Source organism: Saccopteryx bilineata, chromosome 1 (assembly GCF_036850765.1).
Source record: "Saccopteryx bilineata isolate mSacBil1 chromosome 1, mSacBil1_pri_phased_curated, whole genome shotgun sequence".
Classification (NCBI taxonomy): Eukaryota; Metazoa; Chordata; class Mammalia; order Chiroptera; family Emballonuridae; genus Saccopteryx; species Saccopteryx bilineata.
The window spans coordinates 372058689-372082561 of record NC_089490.1 but is presented as its reverse complement, the minus strand read 5'-3'; the positions used below and the strand labels follow the sequence as shown (position 1 = coordinate 372082561).

Below are 23873 nucleotides of genomic sequence, written 5' to 3'. Positions count from 1 at the left end.
TAATTTTAGAATGGAATTTGTGAATAATGATTTCAATGAAACTAACATTCAAATGAATTTAAAACTAGTCAAAACTTGAGTGGCGGCATTTGTTTTACATGCGAGATAAACTAACTGATGCTTAAAATATAACACTATAAATCATCCATTTCTCATTTTAAAAAATAAATTTCTAATATTTTGAAATAACAGATATACTCATCCCCAATTCTGAAATCAATTTCAATTATTCTTAACTGGCTTCTCTACATATTTTTAAGAAAACAGAAAAGTAATCTAGAATTCTTAGATTGATGTAAACATACCACAGTCAGAATTCTGGGTTCAGCTGCACCTGGAATCCTTCATTGCTGACAAGGTCTCAAATGACAATCTTCTTTAAAGCACTGTTCAGCATAACAGAAAGTTCTCTCTTCCACGCCTGCTTTTTCCATTAGCTACAGAGTTACATATTGAATGCTGCACAAGGTATTTGACGGGAGGGTTTTCAGACAACTCTTTAAATGCCTGAGTCTGAATAATAATTTCTAAAAAAGACAACCAATCTCTTTAGACTATCTGTATTCTTTTTTTATTACTTTATTCTTTTTTAAGGGAGTTGGCTATGGGGTGCGGTAGGGGGCTGCCTTCATGTGTCATTGGTTAATAGTGTCTATGTATGATTCACCTAAATGACATTTAGTCATATAATGTCAGTGACATTTTGATAATTTTATTGTCAAAGTTTTAATAATCTATGGCACTTTCTTATGCTATTTGAATGAGCTGTGCAGATTAACATAAAAGGTAGGAGGTATGTTTCAGTCTGAATAATACTGGTCTGGCAAACGAAACTTTTTTATTGGTGAGCCAGGTAATGTTTTATGATAGCTGAGTGGGGTTAACTAGGAATTCCTACATATTTTTTTCAGCTTTTCATGGAAATTGTCTTATTCTCTTGCTCATTAGAGAAAAGTACAATACAAAACTTTGTAATTTCTGTTAAACTTGACATTGCATTATATTGGCCCTGGGCTGAATATAATGAAGTGACTGCAATCTGAAAGTGATGGAACTGTTATGTAAAAATAAATGAACAAATAAAAAAAAAACTGAAACATTTTGTCTCCCTATCCCTGCGGTTAACTTTCACTTGATAAATTGCAACAGATTACATTTACTTCTATCAAGAAAGCCACCACAGGACAACTTGTAATTGGGACTGACAAGACTCTGATGAATTAATTACGAAGCAGTCACTTAATGAATATGGCCTAGAGTTAATCAGCTGATTTAAGCACTGATTTTCCAGTAAACTCATAAAATAGGAAATCTTAACTTCCCGTAATAATCTGAAATTCTTAAACAACAAATGGTAGATTACTCTGACCCCTGTGTTTACACTGCCTGTGGCATCAAGGCATTAGTAAAACCATACATGTTTCCATGATGGGGACCCCCCACTGGAATATTGATTTGTATCTTGCAAAGATGTCGACAGCAGCAATTTGTTGTTTTCTACTTCCACAAGCATCAGAAATTAATAAATACAAGGTGTCTTATTTTTGTTGACATTCTTTTCATCAGAGGTTTGTGATAGCTGCTCAAAATATTCACATTTTGATGGACTCCTTTGGTGAGATTAAGAAGTCTGCATGTCAATGCAAATGGGGGAAAAAGGACATGGGTAAGTGAAGCTCTAAGTAGTAGGGAAGGGGCATTTTACAGTTTATCAGAATCTAAGCACAAGAGCCTCAATCTTCTTACATGTTCTCTGCTTATTCAACTGTATGATAACAAGGAAGTTACTTTGCCATTATAATCCCCCATTCCCTCTCATATGAAATGGGAGTAAAAATAGACCATAGTTTTTTAGACTTAGAATGAAGCTAAAAGAATATAGGGCATCAACAAAATCTCTGAAAGGTCTTTAATAAATGTTAGCTGTTGTAACTATTTAATATTATCATTATTATTAAGGATATGTTCCAATTCTCAATCCTCTGATCCTTCTGATATACACTAACCTGAAGGGCCTGGTTACCTACACAATTTAGAGGTGGGAGATTAATGAGGTAACTTTGACTTTTAATATCTTCAAATGACATTGGTTTTGATCTAACTTCTCTGGTAGCCTTCGTGTCCAGAGAATTAGCTTATGTGAAACTCTCATTGATCAAACATATAAATATCAAGAAGAACAATTATCTGTACAATTTAATTGGTATGCTCAGATGCTAATATATTGAACTTACTTTCACTTCTCATAAACAAATGTAAATTTTCTGCAAACAAGCTATTGTAGCTCTTATTTTAGAGCTAAAGTCCTCCAGGGAAGCTTGGGAGATAGATCTCCCAAGATGAGCTCTTTAGCACTCATGGGAAAAACCCATAAACTGGTGGTTGAGGGAGACTGCTGTGTGTCTAATGGGAAAAATATTAGTTTCAGGAGATTAAAAAACATATATGGCATCTTGTTTGTTTCCTGTATTTGTTATGAAATAAGACTTCTTTTTTTTTTTTTAATAAATTTTTATTAATGGTAATGGGATGACATTAATAAATCAGGGTACATATATTCAAAGAAAACATGTCTAGGTATTTTGTCATCAAATTATGTTGCAAACCCCTCGCCCAAAGTCAGATTGTCCTCCGTCACCCTCTATCTAGTTCTCTGTGCCCCTCCCCCTCCCACTAACTCTCTCCCTCCCTCCCTCCCATGTCCTCCCTCCCCCCCCACCCTTGGTAACCACCACACTCTTGTCCATGTCTCTTAGTCTCATTTTTATGTTCCACCAATGTATGGAATCATGTAGTTCTTGTTTTTTTCTGATTTGCTTATTTCACTCCTTATAATGTTATCAAGATCCCACCATTTTGCTGTAAATGATCTGATGTCATCATTTCTTATGGCTGAGTAGTATTCCATAGTGTATATGTGCCACATCTTCTTTATCCAGTCTTCTATTGAAGGGCTTTTTGGTTGTTTCCATGTCTTGGCCACTGTGAACAGTGCTGCAATGAACATGGGGCTACATGTGTCTTCACGTATCAATGTTTCTGAGGTTTTGGGGTATATACCCAGTAGAGGGATTGCTGGGTCATAAGGTAGTTCTATTTGCAGTTTTTTGAGGAACCACCATACCTTCCTCCATAATGGTTGTACTACTTTACAGTCCCACCAACAGTGAATGAGGGTTCCTTTTTCTCCACAGCCTCTCCAACATTTGCTATTACCCGTCTTGTTGATAATAGCTAATCTAACTGGGGTGAGGTGGTATCTCATTGTAGTTTTGATTTGCATTTCTCTAATAACTAATGAAGCTGAGCATCTTTTCATATATCTGTTGGCCATTTGTATCTCTTCCTGGGAGAAGTGTCTGTTCATGTCCTCTTCCCATTTTTTTATTGGATTGCTTGTTTGTTTGTTGTTGAGTTTTATGAGTTCTTTGTAAATTTTGGATATTAGGCCCTTATCTGAGTTGTCGTTTGAAAATATCAGTTCCCATATAGTTGGCTGTCTGTTTATTTTGATATCAGTTTCTCTTGCTGAGCAAAAACTTTTAATTCTGATGTAGTCCCATTCATTTATCTTTGCCTTCACTTCTCTTGCCATTGGAGTCAAGTTCATAAAATGTTCTTTAAAACCCAGGTCCATGATTTTAGTACCTATGTCTTCTTCTATGTACTTTATTGTTTCAGGTCTTATATTTAGATCTTTGATCCATTTTGAATTAATTTTAGTACACGGGGACAGGCTGTAGTCGAGTTTCATTCTTTTGCATGTGGCTTTCCAGTTTTCCCAACACCATTTGTTGAAGAGGCTTTCTTTTCTCCATTGTGTGTTGTTGGCCCCTTTATCAAAGATTATTTGACCATATATATGTGGTTTTATTTCTGGGCTTTCTATTCTGTTCCATTGGTCTGAGTGTCTATTTTTCTGCCAATACCATGCTGTTTTGATTATCGTGGCCCTATAATATAGTTTAAAGTCAGGTATTGTAATGCCCCCAGCTTCATTCTTTTTCCTTAGGATTGTTTTGGCTATTCGGGGTTTTTTATAGTTCCATATAAATCTGATGATTTTTTGTTCCATTTCTTTAAAAAATCTCATAGGGATTTTGATGGGAAGTGCATTAAATTTGTATATTGCTTTGGGTAATATGGCCATTTTGATTATATTTATTCTTCCTATCCAAGAACAAGGAATATTTTTCCATCTCATTGTATCTTTTTCGATTTCCCTTAACAATGCTTTGTAATTTTCATTATATAGGTCCTTTACGTTCTTTGTTATGTTTATTTCTAGGTATTTTATTTTTTTTGTTGCAATCGTGAAGGGGATTATTTTTTTGAGTTCGTTTTCTAATATTTCATTGTTGGCATATAGAAAGGCTATGGACTTTTGTATGTTAATTTTGTATCCTGCGACCTTACTGTATTGGTTTATTGTTTCTAATAATCTTTTTGTGGAGTCCTTCGGGTTTTCGATGTATAGGATCATATCATCAGCAAAAAGTGATAGCTTTACTTCTTCTTTTCCGATATGGATGCCTGTTATTTCTTTGTCTTGTCTGATTGCTCTGGCCAGAACTTCTAGCACCACGTCTGTATATATCTTTTGATTTCTGCACTTATTTCTTCTTTGACCCATTCATTTTTTAGAAGTATGTTGTTTAGTTTCCACATTTTTGTGGGTTTTTCCCCCTCTTTTTTGCAGTTGAATTCTAGTTTCAAGGCTTTATGATCAGAAAATATGCTTGGTACAATTTCAATTTTTCTAAATTTGCTGATATTGTCTTTGTGGCCCAACATATGGTCAATTCTTGAGAATGTTCCATGTACACTAGAGAAAAATGTATACTCTGTCGCTTTGGGATGAAGTGTCCTGTAGATGTCTATCATATCCAGGTGTTCTAGTATTTCGTTTAAGGCCACTATATCTTTATTGATTCTCTGTTTGGATGACCGATCTAGAGCCGTCAGCGGTGTATTGAGGTCTCCAAGTATGATTGTATTTTTGTTAGTTTTTGTTTTAAGGTCAATAAGTAGCTGTCTTATATATTTTGGTGCTCCTTGGTTTGGTGCATATATATTAAGGATTGTTATGTCTTCTTGATTCAACTTCCCCTTAATCATTATGAAATGACCATTTTTGTCTCTGAGTACTTTTTCTGTCTTGTAGTCAGCATTATTAGATATGAGTATTGCTACACCTGCTTTTTTTTTGGGTGTTGTTTGCTTGGAGTATTGTTTTCCAGCCTTTCACTTTGAATTTGTTTTTATCCTTGTTGCTTAGATGTGTTTCTTGTAGGCAGCATATAGTTGGATTTTCTTTTTTAATCCATTCTGCTACTCTGTGTCTTTTTATTGGTAAGTTTAATCCATTTACATTTAGTGTAATTATTGACACTTGTGGGTTCCCTACTGCCATTTTATAAATTGCTTTCTGTTAGTTTTGTATCTAGTTTGATTCTTCTCTTTTGTTTTTCTATCATTTGTTTTTGTTTGTTTGTGTTCCATACTTCTTTCCTCTGTTGCTACCTTTTTTAAGTCAAGTGTTTTTGTGGTGGTTTTTTTAAGGGTGGTTACCATTAAGTAATGAAAAGGGTACCTACCATATTCATTGTAGTACCCTATCTTATAAGTATTTCTGCACTTCATCATCCTTTGCTACTGTTAATCTCCATCCTCTCCCCCCTTTTTTTCCTTTGTTGTCACAGTTTAAGTTTGGTTTTATTGTGTTCTTGGTGGAGCTGTTACTTGTGGTGTTGTTTTCTTTTGTTCTTTGAATCTGGTTGGAAAACCCCCTTTAGTATTTCCTGGAGTGGGGGCTTTCTGTTGATAAATTCTCTCATCTTTTCTGTATTTGTGAATGTTTTTATATCTCCTTCATACTTGAAGGATAGCTTTGATGGGTATAGTATTCTTGGCTGAAAGTTCCTCTCTTTCAGGGCTTTAAATATTGGGGTCCACTCTCTTCTAGCTTGTAGAGTTTCTGCCGAGAAATCTGATGATAATCTAATAGGCCTTCCTTTATATGTTGTACTCTTCTTTTCCCTGGCTGCCTTGAGAATTTTTTCTTTGTCATTGGTTTGTGTCATCTTCATTATGATGTGCCTTGGAGTGGGTTTGTTGGGGTTAAGAAAACTTGGTGTTCTGTTTGCTTCTTGAATTTGAGGCTTTAGTTCCTTCCACAGGCTTGGGAAGTTCTCATCTATTATTTGTTTGAGTATATTCTCCATTCCATTTTCTTTCTCTTCTCCCTCTGATATACCTATTATTCTTATGTTATTCTTTCTGATGGAGTCAGACAATTCCTGTAGGGCTTTCTCATTTTTTATTATTCTTGAGTCTCTTTCTTCTTCTCTCTGTTGTGCCTCAAGTTGTTTGTCTTCTATTTCACTAATCCTATCTTCAATCTGGGCTGTTCTGTTAGCTAAGCTTGTTACCTCGCTTTTCAGCTCGTGAATTGAGTTTTTCATTTCTGTTTGATTTGTTTTTATAGTTTCAATTTCCTTGGTAATATATTCTTTGTGTTCATTGAGTTGTTTTCTGATCTCCCTATATTGCCTTTCTGTGTTTTCTTGTATATCTCTGAGTATTTTTAAGATTTCTATTTTAAATTCTCTGTCATTTAGCTCCAAGGCTTCCAATATGTTAAGTCTTTTCTCCATAGATTTTTCCACATCTATTTGTGTTACCTCTCTTTCTTTTGTATCCATAATATTCGATTTCCTCTTTCTTATCGGCATCTGAGGGTGGTCTTATTGATAGCACTAATTAGAATTAATAAAGAGTAAAAAGAAAAAAAAGAAAAAAGGGTAAAACACCCCACAAAAAAAAAACAGTAATAATTTATTATTTCCCCCTTTTTTCTCTCTTCTCTTTCCCTCCTCTCCCCTCCTCAGGGAAATATCGTGCCTATAATGGAGGGCCTAATTTGGGGTGAAGAGTTCAAGGGGCAAAAAAAGGGAGTAGGGACCTACTAAATGCAAAAAAAAAAAAAAAAAAAAAGGAAGAAAATCTTAGACAAGCATAAGATGATTTGCTTGTAAGTGATGGTCAACTAAGAGATATAATGAGAGGGATAAGAGGGAATCAGAAAAAAAGGACCAAAAAAGAATAATAAAGAAGAAAAAATAAAAATAATAAGTAAAAATCTGTTGTATTAAGTGGAGCGAAGACTAAATACAATGGAGACCTTGGGTTGGGAGGACCCAAAATGCCACAAAAATAAACAAACAAGAGAAAAAAAAAACAAAAGCAAAAAAGAGAAATAAAACCCAAAAAAAGCCTTGAGTCCCAAATTAACTAATTTGTTCGTGATTGAGGATTATATGGGAGGAAAGTAAAATGAGAAAAGAAAAAACGAGTAGAAAGGAAAAAATAAGAAAAAGAGAAAAACGAAGGAAGAAATAAAATAGGAGGAGAAAAAAACAAAATAAAGCAAGACAAAAAAAAAAAACAAAAGAGGAGAGAGTGAGAGTTAAGTGTTTTGGAGTATAACCTTAAAGGAGGGTGAGGATGAAGAAGAAAAATAAAATGCAACACTCATGGGTAGTGTAGTTCAAGAAAGGGGAAGCATAAGATGGGCAGAGAATAGAAGGACCGAGGTGGAGGAAATAAAGGCAAAAAGATAGAAGAAACAAGCAACAACAACAACAACAAAAAAAAATTAGTGGATCAAGTTGTAAAGTCTGTGGGTTTTTCTTGATTTTGAGAGGTTAACTTCTTCCTTTTTCTTTTCTCTCCCTCTTCCTAGTCGGTGACTCTGTACCCCAGGCTCTGCCCCTGTGTCACTCTTAGGTAGGGATTTGCAGTTGATGGGATTCTATGGCAATGTCATATAATTGGCTTTAGTCTTGCTGGAAGTAAAGGATTGTTGGCGTTTGCCGGGTCCAACGATGAGAGAGTTTGCTTTCCTGGATTCTCTCTCCTAGTCCCCCCTTTCTGAATTAGCAGCCTGGTGATCCAGCTATAAGGCTGCAACTGCTTCTGCCTGGGGAGTAAGAGGCTCAAAGAGCTGGGAAATCCCCACTCTATCCCCACTCAGTGCAAGGCTTTGGGAAAGGCTCTGAGAGTCAGGGCCTCCAGTGTAATCAGGCGGGGGTGGGAGTCAATTGTTGTCAAGGTGACTGTTCAGCGCCTATCATTTAGTTGGACCTCTCCACCCAGGCTTTCCACACTTTGTAGCCTGTTTTTGCAGGGAAGAAGAGGCACTAGTCTCTGCTTACGACTAGTGTAGTATAGACCTTATTATCTGCCAAGTCCTTCTTGTTAGCGTTTATCCCTGAATATGGAGGCTCTATCAATCAGAAGTTGCCCCCGCACCTTTACGGAGAGGCACTAAAAAATATCACGCCTCTTGTCTTGGATCGCTGAACTGAGAGAGATCTTATCAATTAGAACCGAGGGTGCGCAGATTTTATGGGTTAAGCTAATTTCAGTGATTGGGTCGCAGCTGTGTTTCCGAAGGTATTTTAGGCTGCCTGCGCGCACCCCTCCCCCAACGCTTGATTGTTAGCTTGAATGGCTGGGTGAGGTGCCCCGCCCACGGAGAGAATCTCCCAAGCCTCTCCCGATCGCCCCACCGCTGGCGGCTGGACCGCACCAGGCGCAGGATAATGGAGCCCCCTGGGTGTGCGGGCCAGTAGGGCGCCCTGGGAGCGTGGAATGCCCAAGGCACGCGCGCGAATGGGGCGCTCCGGGCACCGGTGGCCGGCGACCCCCACTCGCAGTGTGCGGGCCGCTGGAAACGTCAGCAGTGCTCAACCGGACCGGGCGCGCGTGCGGCGGCTCGTGGCGGCCGCTCGCGGTGGCGGTTCGCGGGGGCTCGCGGCAGCTCGCGGTGGCGGTTCGCGGGGGTTCGCGGTAGCTCGCGGGCTCGCGGCGGCTCGCGGTCGGCCGCTCGCGGGGCTTGCGGTTCCCAAGTATATGGGCTGACTCACCGCGGGCGCACTCCCTGGCGGCTTGAATGAGCGTCGCTGCGGTAGCTTCCTCCACACCCTCGTCTCTCAGATTCAAGTGATAACAGTCCTTTTGCTTTCAGTTTGTGTGGAACTCCGGAATGCTCCGAGGATAAATTTTTCTGTTTCTAGTTCATAAATTTGTTGTGATTTAGGGGAGAGCTGTCGGACGCGCTTCTCACGGCGCCATTTCCGTGACGTCTAAATAAGACTTCTTAAGTAGAGAGGCAGATATTTTACCTCTAAACTTTCTGAGGAGATGAAAAATCTGTCCCAGCAGATCCATCCCTCACCTAAATCTAAACTAATGATAAAAATGTCTCCATGCTTTGATATCCTAGTATTTAGCTGTAGATACAGCTCTAGGGGCTTTTGTGGAAAAGTGGGTGGATTGTTTTTCTTTCTTTCTTTTTTTTTTTTTTTTTTGATTGACTAGAGAAGTTCCCAAACTGTGTAGCAGATGCAGTTGAAAATATTTAATACATTGATGATTATATAATCCAAAGGAATATACACCTTTCCCCTTTTCACTATTTTTGCTGAGGTTTAGTATATTGTAAGACTCCCTATCTGTGTGTGTGTGTGTGTGTGTGTGTGTGTGTGTGTGTGTGAGACAAAGGCAGAGAAAGAGACAGAGAGAGGGTCAGATAGGAACAGACAGGAAGGGAGAGAGATGAGAAGCATCAATTCTTTGTTGTGGCACCTTAGTTGTTCACTGACTGCTTTCTCATATGTGCCTTGATCAGGGGGCTACAGCAGAACAAGTGATCCCATGCTCAAGCCAGAGACTTTGAGCTTCAAGCCAGTAACTTTTGGGCTCAAGCCAGTGATTATGGGGTCATGTCTATGATCCCACGCTCAAGCCAGTGACCCCGCACTCAAGCTGGTGAGCCTTGCTCAAACTAGATGAGCCCGTGCTCAAGCCATTGACCTCGTGGATTTGAACCTGGGTCCTCCATATCTCAGTCTGATGCTCTATCCACTGCACCACTACCTGGTCATGCTTCCTGTCTATTTTTATTTGTTAGTTGATAGAATAGTAAGTTACAAATAGGTCAATCCATGCCTGGGATGTGAGTTGGCCACAGGATTATTAAAATGTAGAGCTGCCTACTTTAAAGTAATGGTTTAAAGCTTTAGAAAGGTATGATTAATATATGGAAGTGTATTTCTTACAGTTAAATATTGAACCAGAGTTAGAGAAGCACAGGACCCTGGAGTCAAAGAAACTTGCTACAATGCAGCTCTGTCCCTGCCTAGCTCAGAAACTGGATTCGAAACTTACCTCTTTAACCTTATTCCTTTCATTGATAAAATGAGACTACTAATGATAAGAGATGATGCATACAAAGTGCTTACCACAGTTCCTGGTATATGAGTGATCAGTAGATTTTTGGGAGACTAACTGAAAAGCTACTTACGATATCTACCAGACTTAAGAGGTAAAATCCTGAATTGCTCTTGTCTTGCCAGTGTAACAAAGCAGAAAAGTTTTGGGAAACAGAATCATCTTATTTTACGTCTTATCTCAGTCATTTAGTCACCATGTAAAATTTAAAATTGGGAATGACTGACCAGGCGGTGGCGCAGTGGATAGAACATCAGACTGGGATGCGGAGGACCCAGGTTCGAGACCCCGAGGTTGCCAGTTTGAGCGCGGGATCATCTGGCTTGAGCAAAAAAAAAAAAAAAAAGCTGGCCAGCTTGAACCCGAGATCGCTGGCTTGAGCAAGGGGTTTCTCGGTCTGCTGAGGCCCGCGGTCAAGGCACATATGAAAAAGCAATCAATGAACAACTAAGGTGTCGCAACAAAAAAACTAATGATTGATGCTTCTCATCTCTCTCTTTTCCTGTCTGTCTGTCTCTATCTATCCCTCTCTCTGACTGTCTCTCTGCCCCTGTAAAAATAAATAAATTAAAAAAAAATTAAAAAAATAAAATTGGGAATGATAATATTAATATAATACTTGTGGCTTAAATTTAAGGACACATAAACAGTATAAAATTTGTTGTATAGCCCTGGCCAGTTGGCTCAGCGGTAGAGCGTCGGCCTGGCGTGCGGGGGGACCCGGGTTCGATTCCTGGCCAGGGCACATAGGAGAAGCGCCCATTTGCTTCTCCACCCCCCCTCCTTCCTCTCTGTCTCTCTCTTCCCCTCCTGCAGCCAAGGCTCCATTGGAGCAAAGATGGCCCGGGCGCTGGGGATGGCTCCTTGGCCTCTGCCCCAGGCGCTAGAGTGGCTCTGGTTGCGACGCCCGGAGGGGCAGAGCATCGCCCCCTGATGGGCAGAGCGTCGCCCCTGGTGGGCATGCCGGGTGGATCCCGGTTGGGCGCATGCGGGAGTCTGTCTGACTGTCTCTCCCCGTTTCCAGCTTCAGAAAAATACAAAAGAAAAAAAAATTTGTTGTATATAATTCTAAGCATTTCTCAATAAAAAAGTGCTAGATATTTTTATATAAGTTGTATCAAACTTCACATATGCTTTTTTTGTGAACACCATATATAATCATAATGGGAGTTATTTTTCAACTGCTTTGTTTGAGGGCATTTCTAATTTTAATTTCTTCTCCTATTCTTGAACATTTAAGTGCTTTATTCCTTTTTATTTCTCACAAATTACTGTGTGAGAAACATTCTTAAACATAATCAGCTGGGTAGCATTTAATTACATTCTCTGGATAGATTCCTAGCATGGGTCAAAGAGCAAGATTATTTTAAGTTTGTAATGCTTATTGTCAAATTATTTTCCAGAAAATTTGGATCAATATACACACCTAGCAGGAAGACACAAAACTGAAAGTTTCTGGTGTTAATTCTGAGTTCTATTTTGTTTTAAAATGTTTTCTAATTTTGTTTAAAATAACATTGCTTACATTTATATTTCTGCAATTATTAGTTCTGCTAATCAGTTTACATGTAAAAATTATATTGTTTTCCAGTATTTTTTACCCTTGCATTTATTAATATTATGATAGCTTTGTAGATTAGGAATATTAACCATCCTTATACAGTGTGTCCATAAAGTCATGGTGCACTTTTGACCAGTCACAGGAAAGCAACAAAAGATGATAGAAATGTGAAATTGCACCAAATAAAAGAAAAACCCTTTCAATTTTTGTAGGATGATGTGGCAGCATGTGCACATGCACAGATGATGATATAACACTGTATACAGCAGAGCAGCCCACGGCTATACCAGTCGAGATGTGGATGGTACAGAGGAAAGATCAGTGTGTTCTCTGGCTCGCTAAATTCGAATCCGTGACCAAAGTGCAACGTGAATATCGGCATGTGTATAACAAAGTGCCACCACATAGAAATAACATTACTCGGTGGGATAAGCAGTTGAAGGAAAACGGCAGTTTGGTGGAGAAACCCCGTTCTGGTAGGCCATCAGTCAGTGACAAGTCAGTAGAGGCTATATGGGATAGCTACCTAAGGAGCCCTAAAAAAATCTATGCATGAGCCCACATCGAACTGCACTGAATAGGTATGAAACTCGGAGAGATTTCCTTTTATTTGGTGCAGATTTCACATTTCTATCATCTTTTGTTGCTTTCCTGTGACCAGTCAAAAGTGCACCATGACTTTACTGACACACTGTATACATACATATTCCAATATGTCAGCTCTTTACCAAATTGAATTTATCCCTTACTTTAAAATTTTATTATAATTTTGATACTTATTAGTACCTAAATAGTTAAGTCTATTAATCTTTCCATGATTAATTTTATTGTTGGTTTATGAAAACCATTTAAAAGGCCATTTTTTAAAATGCTGTGACTAAAAAAAGGTTCATTTTATTTTTACATATTAATTTTAAATTTATTACCTACTTAGCACCTAGATTATTTTTGGTGTAAGATGTGAACTGCCATCTAAAATGTTTTAATCCACTCTGAATAACTGACTAGTTCTTGTGAGAACACTTAGACAATTTTTGAAAGATCAATATTTCTTTACTGATTTACCTTGGTCATAACACAGACATTTTTGAATTTAAGCAATTCACATTATCATGTAGAATAATTCTGGAAAACCTTATACTAAATGTTCTGGAAAATATTCAGTGGCAATCAGCTAGTGAAGAACATGTCCTCATCACTGTCTAGAATAGACTTCTGAGGGTCTGAGTAAGCAAATTAAATGGCACAAGGAAGGGAGATGCTTCCAATGATCACAGGGAGGATAATGCCCTCCTTATTAGCAGACTCTTCAAACAAGACCAGGCCTGTTTTGGGCTGTTGGAAAAGGAGTTTTCTTAAAAACACTGGCCAAAGAGATTTATAAACCACGATAATTTGCTGTATATCCCATATATTATATGAAAATTAAATATTAGTGTATCACTTTCCATAAAGACATAGCTAAATGTAAAAAGGTTTTAATTCCAGACCTAAAGTTAGCGAAGTATTAACATTTTCCTAAAAACTACCCCAATGAATGCAAATAACTAAGATTTAATTTCATGTATAATTTTGTTAATTGAAGCAGCCGTATTGAGTCAAATTTAGTAATTTATCTTGTAGTTTATTTAAGTCATCATTACCCCCCAATCACTGGCAAAAATATGCAAGTTCAGAATATTAGTCCCTGTACCTGATTTAGAAGCAGAGTCAATGAAGGAAAATGAAATAGTTGCCAATGTCCACATGAAAGGTACATTATAGAAAACTGCAGAGGCCATCTCTCCCTCAACTTCTCTACCAAATGATCATTGTCTCCAGGCTTAACAGAATGTTATTCCTGTTACTAATTGAGTTAAAGATGAACAGCATCTGCCAATGCCAGTTGACACAGTCTTGTGAATAGCTTAATGATTGAAATTTAATAAGCTGCTAAAATATTCATGTCAAGATTTTTCTGGTCTGTAACCTCTTTTCTGTCCAATTTGATACCCAACATTCTGTAAGAGGAGACATTACTGTCAATTGGAATATAGATTCATATTCTCATTAATGGCAACATCTGTTGTTATTTGAGGCACCCCAAGAGATAGCAGCAGCAGTAAACTCCCCATTAACAACTATAACAGAAATCATGGAAGCTGTTCTCCAGGTTTATTGTTTCAAACTTAAATTAATTGTAGATATGTTAAAAACTATCCTTCTCTATTCAAGAACTTTGGTTGACCCTGGCTGGTTGGCTCAGTGGTAGAGTGTTGGCTTGGAATTTGGAAGTCCCAGGTTCGATTCCTGGCCAGGGCACATAGGAGAAGAACCCATCTGATTTTCCACCCCTCTCCCTCTCCTTTCTCTCTATCTCTCTCTTCCCTTCCCACAGCCAAAGCTCCACTGGAGTAAAGTTGGCCCAGGCACTGAATATGGCTCCATGGTTTTTACCTCAAGTGCTAGAATGGCTCCTGTTGCAATGGAGCAATGCACCTTATGGGCAGAGCGTCTCCCCACAGTGGGCATGCTGGGTGGATCCCAGTCGGGTACATGTGGGAGTCTGTCTCTCTGCCTCCCCGTTTCTTACCTCAGGAAAAAAAAAAGAACTTTGTTTGCAGACAGCCTATGTACTCCAATCTATGGATTTATGAAATTGTTCCTTTTCTTATATTACCAATTTTCTTCCTGGATTTTTATCCACACTGGTGTGACAGAACTTTTTTGTCAAAATGTTGAAAGGAAATAAATTTGCCTTTAAAATATTAATTTATTATTTTTATTGGGTGCCTGTGACTGCTACTAACTATATAAATATATTGATAGTTCATTTAAAAGTAATCTTTGCATTTTGCCCTGATTTAATTACATAAAAAAGAAGGCACTTTTGAAAGTAGAGTTTTAAAAAATATAATTTCAGAAAGTTTTTGATCGGTTGTCTAGATACCATGTAATGTCGGTTATAATATTTAATATATACTTGGGTTCTGTGGAATTAAATATGAGTATAATATTAAAAACTCAGGAACAATTTTGCAAATATTCCCAGTAACTAATAAAAAAAGCACACTTTTTATGAACAATCTTTGGTACCAGACAACATGTTATCTTTTAGCATTTATTGTTGTTTCCACTAGTAATTGCTGAGTAACAAACCTTTCCAAAACAGTTTTTATTTAGCTCATAATTCTGTGGGTAAACTGGGCTAAGCTGGGTGGTTTCTCTGGTCTCAGTGGGATGTTTTCATGAGTCTGTGTTTCCTGGTCTTTGACAAGGAATTTTCTCATATCTCTGCCTGGGTTGGGCAACTGAGCTCCCTCGTCTCTGGTCCACATGGTCTTAACCTCTTGCAGACTAGCTCTGACTGACTCACATGGTGGAGGCAGAGTCCCAAGGGAAAAAATGGGAGTACAAGGCCTATAAACTATAAAGATCAGCACTTGCACATTTTCATTTCTACAGCAGACTATTAGTCAAAACAAGGCCCCAGGCCATTCCAAGAGTTTTCTGCCTCTTGACAGGAGGATCCGCAAAGTGTCATTGAAAATAGAGTGATACAGCACAAAAAGAACTATGGCTAATTTTTTAAAATTTAAAATGTCTTTATTTATTTATATGGTAAATACTATCCCCTACTAAAAATCAATGACATTTATCCTTCAATCTGTCAAGCTTAGCTAGGAAATCCATGTGTCTTTTATATATCTATATATCTATATATCTATATATCTATATAGATATATCATATGTTGACATGATATAGGATGCAGGATGCAAAAATCAATTTAATAGGCATTATTAAATAATTTCACACAGATGCAGAATGTTGGATAAATGCTTAAAATTATAGATGAACATTGGATATGGGAACATAGATATTCTATATACATCCATGAACTTAACAGAAGATGTGTTTGCACTGATTTTAAGTTGCTTTCTGTGGATCTTCAAATACCCAATTCCAAATCTTCCAGTTCCTAGAGAAGGGTTTTTTCATTTTTCATTTTCTTTAACTGATTTTTTTGTCTAACTATTTTAAAGTTGCTGCTTATTCTTTCAGTTGTTCAATTGTTTTTCTTTATGTTCTTGATTTTTTTTGGGGGGGTCTATCTCAGTGTTGGGGCAAACAAGTGTGTTAGGCTGGCTCGCTTGCACTTTGCCTGCTTGGTGCATAAGCACTGGGCAGCACCAAGTGTGTATGGTCTATGTAAGGCTGCAGGTGCTTGCCCTCAGGGAGGCAGATTGTAGATTGCAGACTGCCTGCAGCCATTGGGAGGAGCCATTACTTGCTACCGTTAGCCAGAGAAGTGTTTTTGTTCCCAGGGTCTCATTTGTCAGAACCCAGAGAAGGAAGCGGTGTTCCCTGTCTGCTTGCTCATCTGCCGTTAGGAGACTCTAATAAATGGAATGACCCACCATCTTCTGGCTTCACAGTTCCTTTACCATCTTCCTGAACCAAGTGGGAACCTGCATGGCCACGGCCACTGGCCTTACACTCAGGGTCTTATGGTCAATTTTCTAGCTATCACAATGCCTCTGAGTTATTTAAATATGGCTCCTATTATAAAGCTTTAGGCTATCCAAATCTTGACTTATTCCATATTTAGTGTCATCTCATTTCTATGCTCTTAGCTTTCTCCATTTATACGCATGCATTCTGAACTGCAATCCAGCTCCTGGTCAGCAACACCTGTCTGTATTTGCCACTTTCTCTGCCTTACAGCATCAAGCTTTGTGCATAGTAGCTTCCAAATAAATAAAACAATATGCCCTATTACTTTATCAGTATCACTTCATCATATTAGATCTCAATATTGCAGATGTTTTTCATCTCTGAAATAACAAAGAATTTTAATATAAAAAACACATGCCAAAAGTTCATAATTTTTAGCAAAATATTCTAAAGATATATTGCTTTGTTCTGAAGATTAATTCCAAACTACAGTGCCTTACCATTATACTTAAGTTATTAAATTATCATAAGCAGTAGATACATGATCAAAATAAAAATTCACCATGCTGACTCAAAATCATTTAAGTAATGTTTATAGAATGATGGATAAACAAAATTCTTAGGTAAAGCCATAATGCCTAGTAAACTGTTTAAGTTGTATTTCCTTAAGTGCATTAGATTATGTGATCAGGTAGATTCACATTAGACTAAGATTTTTTTAGATTGAACACTGTGGCCTGTTACCATCACCACATACCATCTCTTATTTTAAGGTCAAAATCAATTTTATATTCCGAAGTTTAAGTTTAGTCAAAGTGAGATTTGGGAAATTCCTATTTATGAGCAGATATGAAATGGAGGGTATAACTGGTGGTGTGTGTTAAATTCTAGAGAAGCAGATGTACAGATTTCTAATCATTTGAAGTGTACTATGCTTGTCTTCCTATTGAGGATACAGTGATCTTAAGAAAAACCAGATGTTTTTCCTCAATTTTTCTTATAATTCCTTCTTCTTTCAGGTCACTGGGAATAATGCTTTATAGATAACAGAGACACTCTAAACATCCATTGTGTTGATCAGATACAGAGGCAGATGAAGTAAACACAGAGATATCAACCCCTGATTTGTGACTAACCTAAGAATTACCAGCCCAAAATAGTGACTCTAAACAAAACCAAAGAGAAATGAAGAAATCTGGCGTAAGAATTTATCCCTCCGTGTATTCATTAAAGTTTGGTCTCTTTTATGATAATAATATTTAAATTATGCCAAATGTCTTCACTAATGTTTTGGTGGTGACTAAAAAGGGATTTGCAAAATTAATCCAAGCCAAGGCAAAGCAAACATCACAGAGAGAGATATAGTCACAAATGTGATTATTAGTCATGCAGTGACAACGAAAGCTGTCACTTCCCTGTATTAAACTGAAAATTTTCTTTAAAAAGGCATTCCTATTTTAATCAATAAAACAAGGGGAAAAAAAAAGGTAAGATTACACTGAGCCAGGATTTGTCTCGTAACAAATCAAAAGGGTGTTGGATACAAAAGGGTTTAAAACATTCAAATGTTTTAAAGAGTATGATTTTGAGGGATGGTGCAATTGCTCAAGCTAGAGATTTTTTAAAACTGAACTCCAGCCCTGTTACTCATTTATGAGCAAACTATAGTTTCAATGAGATATTCTCAGTCTCCAGGTTGTTATAAACTTGTTGTATATTGGTCATAGAGTCAGCTTTTGCTATGCTCCAGATATTTTCACATGGTTATCTCACGCAGTCATCCAAGAATTTTGTCAAGCAGACATTATTCTAATTTTATAGACAGGGAAAACAAGGCTAAGTGAGCGTAACCTGCTAAATCAGCGGTTCTCTACCTGTGGGTCGCGACCCCGGCGGGGTCGCCTAAAGCCATCGGAAAATACATAATGCATATCAGATATTTACATTCGGAATCATAACTGTAGCAAAATTACAGTTATGAAGTAGCCACCAAAATTATTTTTTGGTTTGGGGTCACCACAAGATGAGGAACTGTATTGCGGGGTCACGGCACTAGAAAAGTTGAGAACCACTGTGCTAAATTAACACAATTAGTAAGTAGGGGAACTGAAATTCAAATCCTGTTCCATTTGATACTAAAGTGACATATTTATTGAAAACCATGTTGCCTTTCAAAAAATAAAAAATATAATGGAATAACATCCTAAAGAAGATATCACTGAATAATTTGACATGTCAGATTGGTTTTAAAACTTACGTTGAATTATAAAAATGCATATGACATCTACACATTACTTCTCAATTCTGAGTCATTAGATATGTATATAAAACGCTGTGCCCTCTTATACCCTTCAGCACAATAAGATAACTATTGAAAAAAATGAAAGGTTTTAAAAGTTACAGTTTTCAAATGGTTTTTTGATAGTTTAATTTACATTACCTTAGGCAATCTTCTCTTGGATTCAGAATTATCTTTGGGAACAAAATCTTTAATGAGCCGAGATCGGTCATAATTAGCATGTTCTGATTCATCTAGGTAGTCCTTATCTTTTCCTAAGGCTAGAAAAGAAACAAAAGACAATTATATCCATTTTTATCCCTTTTCTTTTCTCTCTTGTTGCATGTATTAATCTCTTATTTTCATGTTTTCCCAAGGCTCAGCCAAGTTTAATTTTCTTAGGGCCTATCCACCTAATAAGTAAGCCAAAAAAAATTAATAACACAAAAGTCTACCTAGCAGTGGATTAATGCTGACACTACAGTAACTTTCCTAAGCATTAAATGCAGCTCTGTGCCTGGCCAGGTGGTGGCGCAGTGGAGAGAACGTCAAACTGGAACATGGAGGACCCAGGTTCAAAACCTCGAGGTCACGAGCTTGAGCTTGGGCATGCGGGGTCGCTGGCTTGAGCATGTGATGATAGACATGACCCCATGGTCGCTAGCTTAAGACCAAACATTGCTGGCTTGAGCAAGGGGTCACATGCTCTGCTGTAGTTTCCCTCCACCCCCGACCCATCAAGCACATATGAGAAAGCAATCAGTTAACAAATAAGGTGGTGCAACAAAGAATTGATGCTTCTCATCTCTTTCTCTTCCTGTCTGTCACTATTTTTCCCTCTCTGACTCTCTTTGTCTCTGTCAAAAAAAAAATAAGAACAAAAATAAATGTAGCTCTGCTATTCAATGTCCTTACACTTTTTGAAAATAAAATTTTCAAAAATTTTATTGGATACCACTTCTTTTGAACTTGAAGGTACAGATACTTGTAAAAATTCAATATCAAGAGATACCATATGCTAATATAGATATTTGCAAGAATTCAACAGTTTCCAAAGTATTTATTTGCCTAATTAAAAACTGTATAAGTTTGAGAATTTATTTTCTTAAGAGTAGGGAAGTTTTATAAATGTGAATTTGACTTCATGGTGTAAGGGGTCTGAGAAATCACAAGAGAAATGCTAATAGAAAAGAAAGATTTTTAAAAATAACAAACAAGATATAATCAATGTAAAAGAACCCAAAGTACAGAATCTCTATAACTATAAAACTGTTGACACATTTTACAGAATTCATATTCCCAGTGATACAAGTATCTCTTCAAATTCCAAAACAGACTCTTATATATTTAAACTTCCCAAATAAATCAAAATATTTTGGAGAATTACTTTTTAAACTGTTAATAAAGATATAAAATACAAATTTTGACACAGACAACACTTTATACTGCTTTAAAGAGTTCAATCATTTGGCATAGTCTTGTGACAGAAGGAAAAAACATTTTTTGTTTATAAAATATCTTAATTTCTGTTATTAGTAAAGCTTAAAATTTGCTATAACTTGTAGGCCACGTACAAATAGATATATCAGGTTCTTAGCAGCGCTATGAACTAAGTCTGAACAGTACTAGGTCGCCAAACGAGGGACGCACAAGGCCTGATGAGTTTTATACTTATGCATCTACGAACGGATGGGCTGAGACCTCAGTGGCTTTAGCTCTGAGTGTCTGGGGATTTAAGCCTTTATAAGGTTAATGAACAAAGCTAGCTAGGTTAGCCTTGATGGGAAAGTCGGGGCAGGTTAGCCTTGACATGGGAAGCCTTGGTCACAGTGATGGTTAATTATTCAGCAACAAGATGTTTAAATAAGTGATGGAAGGAGAGCTACTGGAACTGTCCTGGAGCCAAATCACTTAAAGTTTTTCCTGGTTCATTGAGGTTTTGATAAGGGGCCCTGGACCCAAACCTAACAGACAGGTCTTATTATGTTGTAAGATATAATTAACTGCCAATTATTAATATGTTAAAGTGAAAAAAATATGTTAAAGTGAAAAAAAATATGTTAAAGTGTTCTAAGCATTTAGTGTTATACCTACACCTATTGATATAGCTAAAGCTGATTGGTGGCTAACATTTACTGAGTACATACTAAGATCCAGAAACATTTTTTTGTGACAGAGATATAGAGAGAGACACAGAGAGGGAACAGACAGACAGGAAGGGAGAAAGATGAGAAGCATCAATTCTTCATTGCTTCTCCTTAGTTGTTCCCTGATTGCTTCCTCATATGTGCTTTGACCGGGGGGATATAGCAGAGCAAGTGACCCCTTGCTCTAGCCAGCAACCTTGAGCTTCAAGCCAGCGATCTTTGGGCTCAAGCCAGAAACCATGCTCATGCTGATGACTTTGGGGTTTTGAACCTAAACCTGGTTCCTCTGTGTCCCAGTCTGATGCTCTGTCCACTGCGCCACCACCTGGTCAGGCAAGAGCCAGAAACTTTACATGCATTATATTCTTCATCCTTGTAACAACTCTATGAAATGAATATAATTTTTACCTACATTTAATAATAAACTAAGATGTATGGAAAGTAAGTAATGTGCCAAAGTCACTAGAGCAGCAGGGGTTGCATCCAGACATGAGACACATCAGGATCTGACTCCAAAGCTGAAGTTTGTGAATATATTCTAATGTGTCCCCTAGATTTAAGTAAATTACATTTTATTTATTCAATAATTGTTTGTTAAATACCTACGACATGCTTGACATTCTTCTAAGAGTTGGAACTATAACAGCAAACAGAACACTACCTTCAAAGAAACGTCAAGAGAAAAAAGACAATACACAAAACAAATTCAGTGAAATGATAAGTATGCTTTGTGATCAGTGCATTGGAGAAAAATACAGTAGGAAGGAAGGTGTAGGTATTTAAAAGTAGGGATGTAGAGCGTTGGTCAGGCACGTGAAAGTCTTGGGTTCAATTCCTGGTCAGGACACACCAGAGAAGCACCCATCTGCTTCTCTATCCCTCCTCCTCTCACTTCTTGCTCTTTCTCTTTCTCTTTCTCTCCTTCTCTCCTGTAGCCATGACTTGATTAGAGCAAGTTGGCCCAGGAGCTGAGGATGGTTCCACGGCCTCACTCAGGCACTGAGAAGAGCTAGGTTGCTGAACAATGAAGCAATGCTCCAAATAGACAGAGCATCACCCCCTGGCGGGCTTTCTGGGTTAATCCCGGTCGGGGGCATGCAGGATTCTGTCTACCTCCCTGCTTCTCACCGAATAAAAAACAAAACAGAACATAAAGTGGCATGTTATTTTAGTACTGAGAATTGTAGTAAATTTGAGCAAAGACCAGATGAGGTAAAGGAGTAAGTCACATGGGGGGTAAACTGGAAGAAGAATGATCTAGATGAATTGAGCTCTGGAAACTTACATAATTATGTTAAACACCCTAATTCATTCAATAAAATATAAAAAATAAAATTATTTAAAAAATAAAAAATGCAAAACCTGGACTTGCCTTTAACTGTTGTCTGATGAGGGATTAAGAAACTAAAATTTTGCAGTTACTTTGTTGAAGCTCTTACCCAAACCCTACCATTTTCAACCTGTAGGTATCTAAGGCTCAAGGTGCTTAGTGTTCTTTCTTCCCCTCCCTTCTGCTCCGCTCCTTCGTCTACCTTTCCTCCTTTCCCCTTAACATCTTTCTTCTTCTCTCTCTCTCCATCTTTATTTTTCTTTTCACAGAGATTCTTGTTGGTTAAAGAGCAACAGATAAACAGCATATGCAAATGAGGGTTGTGCACTCGTCTGTGGGTCACAAGACCATCATTTCTCATCCTAAATTTGCTGTGTCCTAACTATGTACTTCCTTTTTCCTGAGAGTCTATTTCCTCACCTGTAAAAAATTTTAAAAAGTTTGTAAATGTCTCAAAAGTCCTTTAAGCTTTAAAAAGTTAATTGATTATGAAGTTATTGTTTCCAAAAGATAAAATGTAATTTATATTAATTAATGTTTTTTACTTCCCATGGAATACAAGAAATATAATTTGAGGAATTTTTTTTTAATTTAAACTGATTATTGCACTCAACTTAATTTTTTAGGCAAAAGATTTTATGTTTCGTTTAATTTGGTGTGAGGGCTTTTTCTCTCTTTTCTTTCTCTTATTCCTACAATAGGAATATTCTTGGAATACAACATCCTTATCATCATCTTGTTACTGGAAAGTTTTGAGAGACTTAACAAAGGCCACCAATTTTAGGAAGCCTTTTCACATTTCCTGCTTATTTCTACCCCAAATTCTCAATTTGAACTGGGGGACAAATTGAACTTCACGCATTGTTGGTAGGAATAAAGAATGTTGCAGTTGCTGTGGAAAACAGCAGTTCTTCAGAAGTTTCAACTTAGCATTCCCGTAGGATCCCATATTCAACCTCTAGGTATGTACTAAAGAGAAATAAACATATAAGTTCACCAAAAATCTCTTGTACACAAATGCTCACAGCAGCACTATTCATAATAGCCAAAAAAGTGAAAACAATCCAATGTCCATCAATTGATGAATGGATAAAATATGGTTTATTCATACAATGAAATGCTATCCCGCAATAAAAAAGAATAAAGAACTGAATAGCACTAAAATCTGAATAAACCTGAATACATTATGTTAAGTAAAAAAATATCAGTCACAAAAGCCCAAATATTGTATCATTCTACTTCTGTGAACTATCCAGATTAATCTAAAGGGACAAAAAGTGAAGTTGTAGTTGCTGATGGCTTGCAGAATTGGGGTAAGAATAACAGGTGATTGCTAATAGGAGTGGGGTTTCTTTTAGAAGTGAAGAAAATGTTCTAAAGTTGATTGTGGTGATGAGTGCATATGTCTTTGAATATACTAAAAACTACTGAGGTATACACTTTATTTATTTATTTATTTTTTATTTATTCATTTTAGAGAGGAAACAGAGAGACAGAGAGAATGAGAGAGAGAGACAGGGGGGAGGAGCTGGAAGCATCAACTCCCATATGTGCCCTGACCAGGCAAGCCCAGGGTTTCAAACCGGCGACCTCAGCATTTCCAGGTCGACGCTTTATCCACTGCGCCACCACAGGTCAAGCGAGGTATACACTTTAAAAGGGTAAATTGTGTGGTACGTGAATTATTTTTCAAGGAAGATATCATAGTAAAAAACAACAAGGGTCTCAAATCTTTAAAAAAAATCATTTACAATTTGAAGTAATGATGTACAGGAATGAGAACTCATACTGATTTCAGTGACTCCAAGTTAAAATCCTGGTTATGT

The 23873-nt window shown here is 37.4% G+C and overlaps 1 protein-coding gene across 1 annotated transcript in view; it reads right to left on the bottom strand.

The window, feature by feature from the left end:
* Positions 1-23873, bottom strand: part of ANO3 (anoctamin 3) — a 251800-nt gene that overhangs the window by 144220 nt on the left and 83707 nt on the right. Inside the window, exon 4 of the mRNA XM_066251152.1 lies at positions 18733-18851. Coding sequence (XP_066107249.1) covers positions 18733-18851 — 119 coding nt within the window. The remainder of the gene's footprint in view (positions 1-18732; positions 18852-23873) is intronic.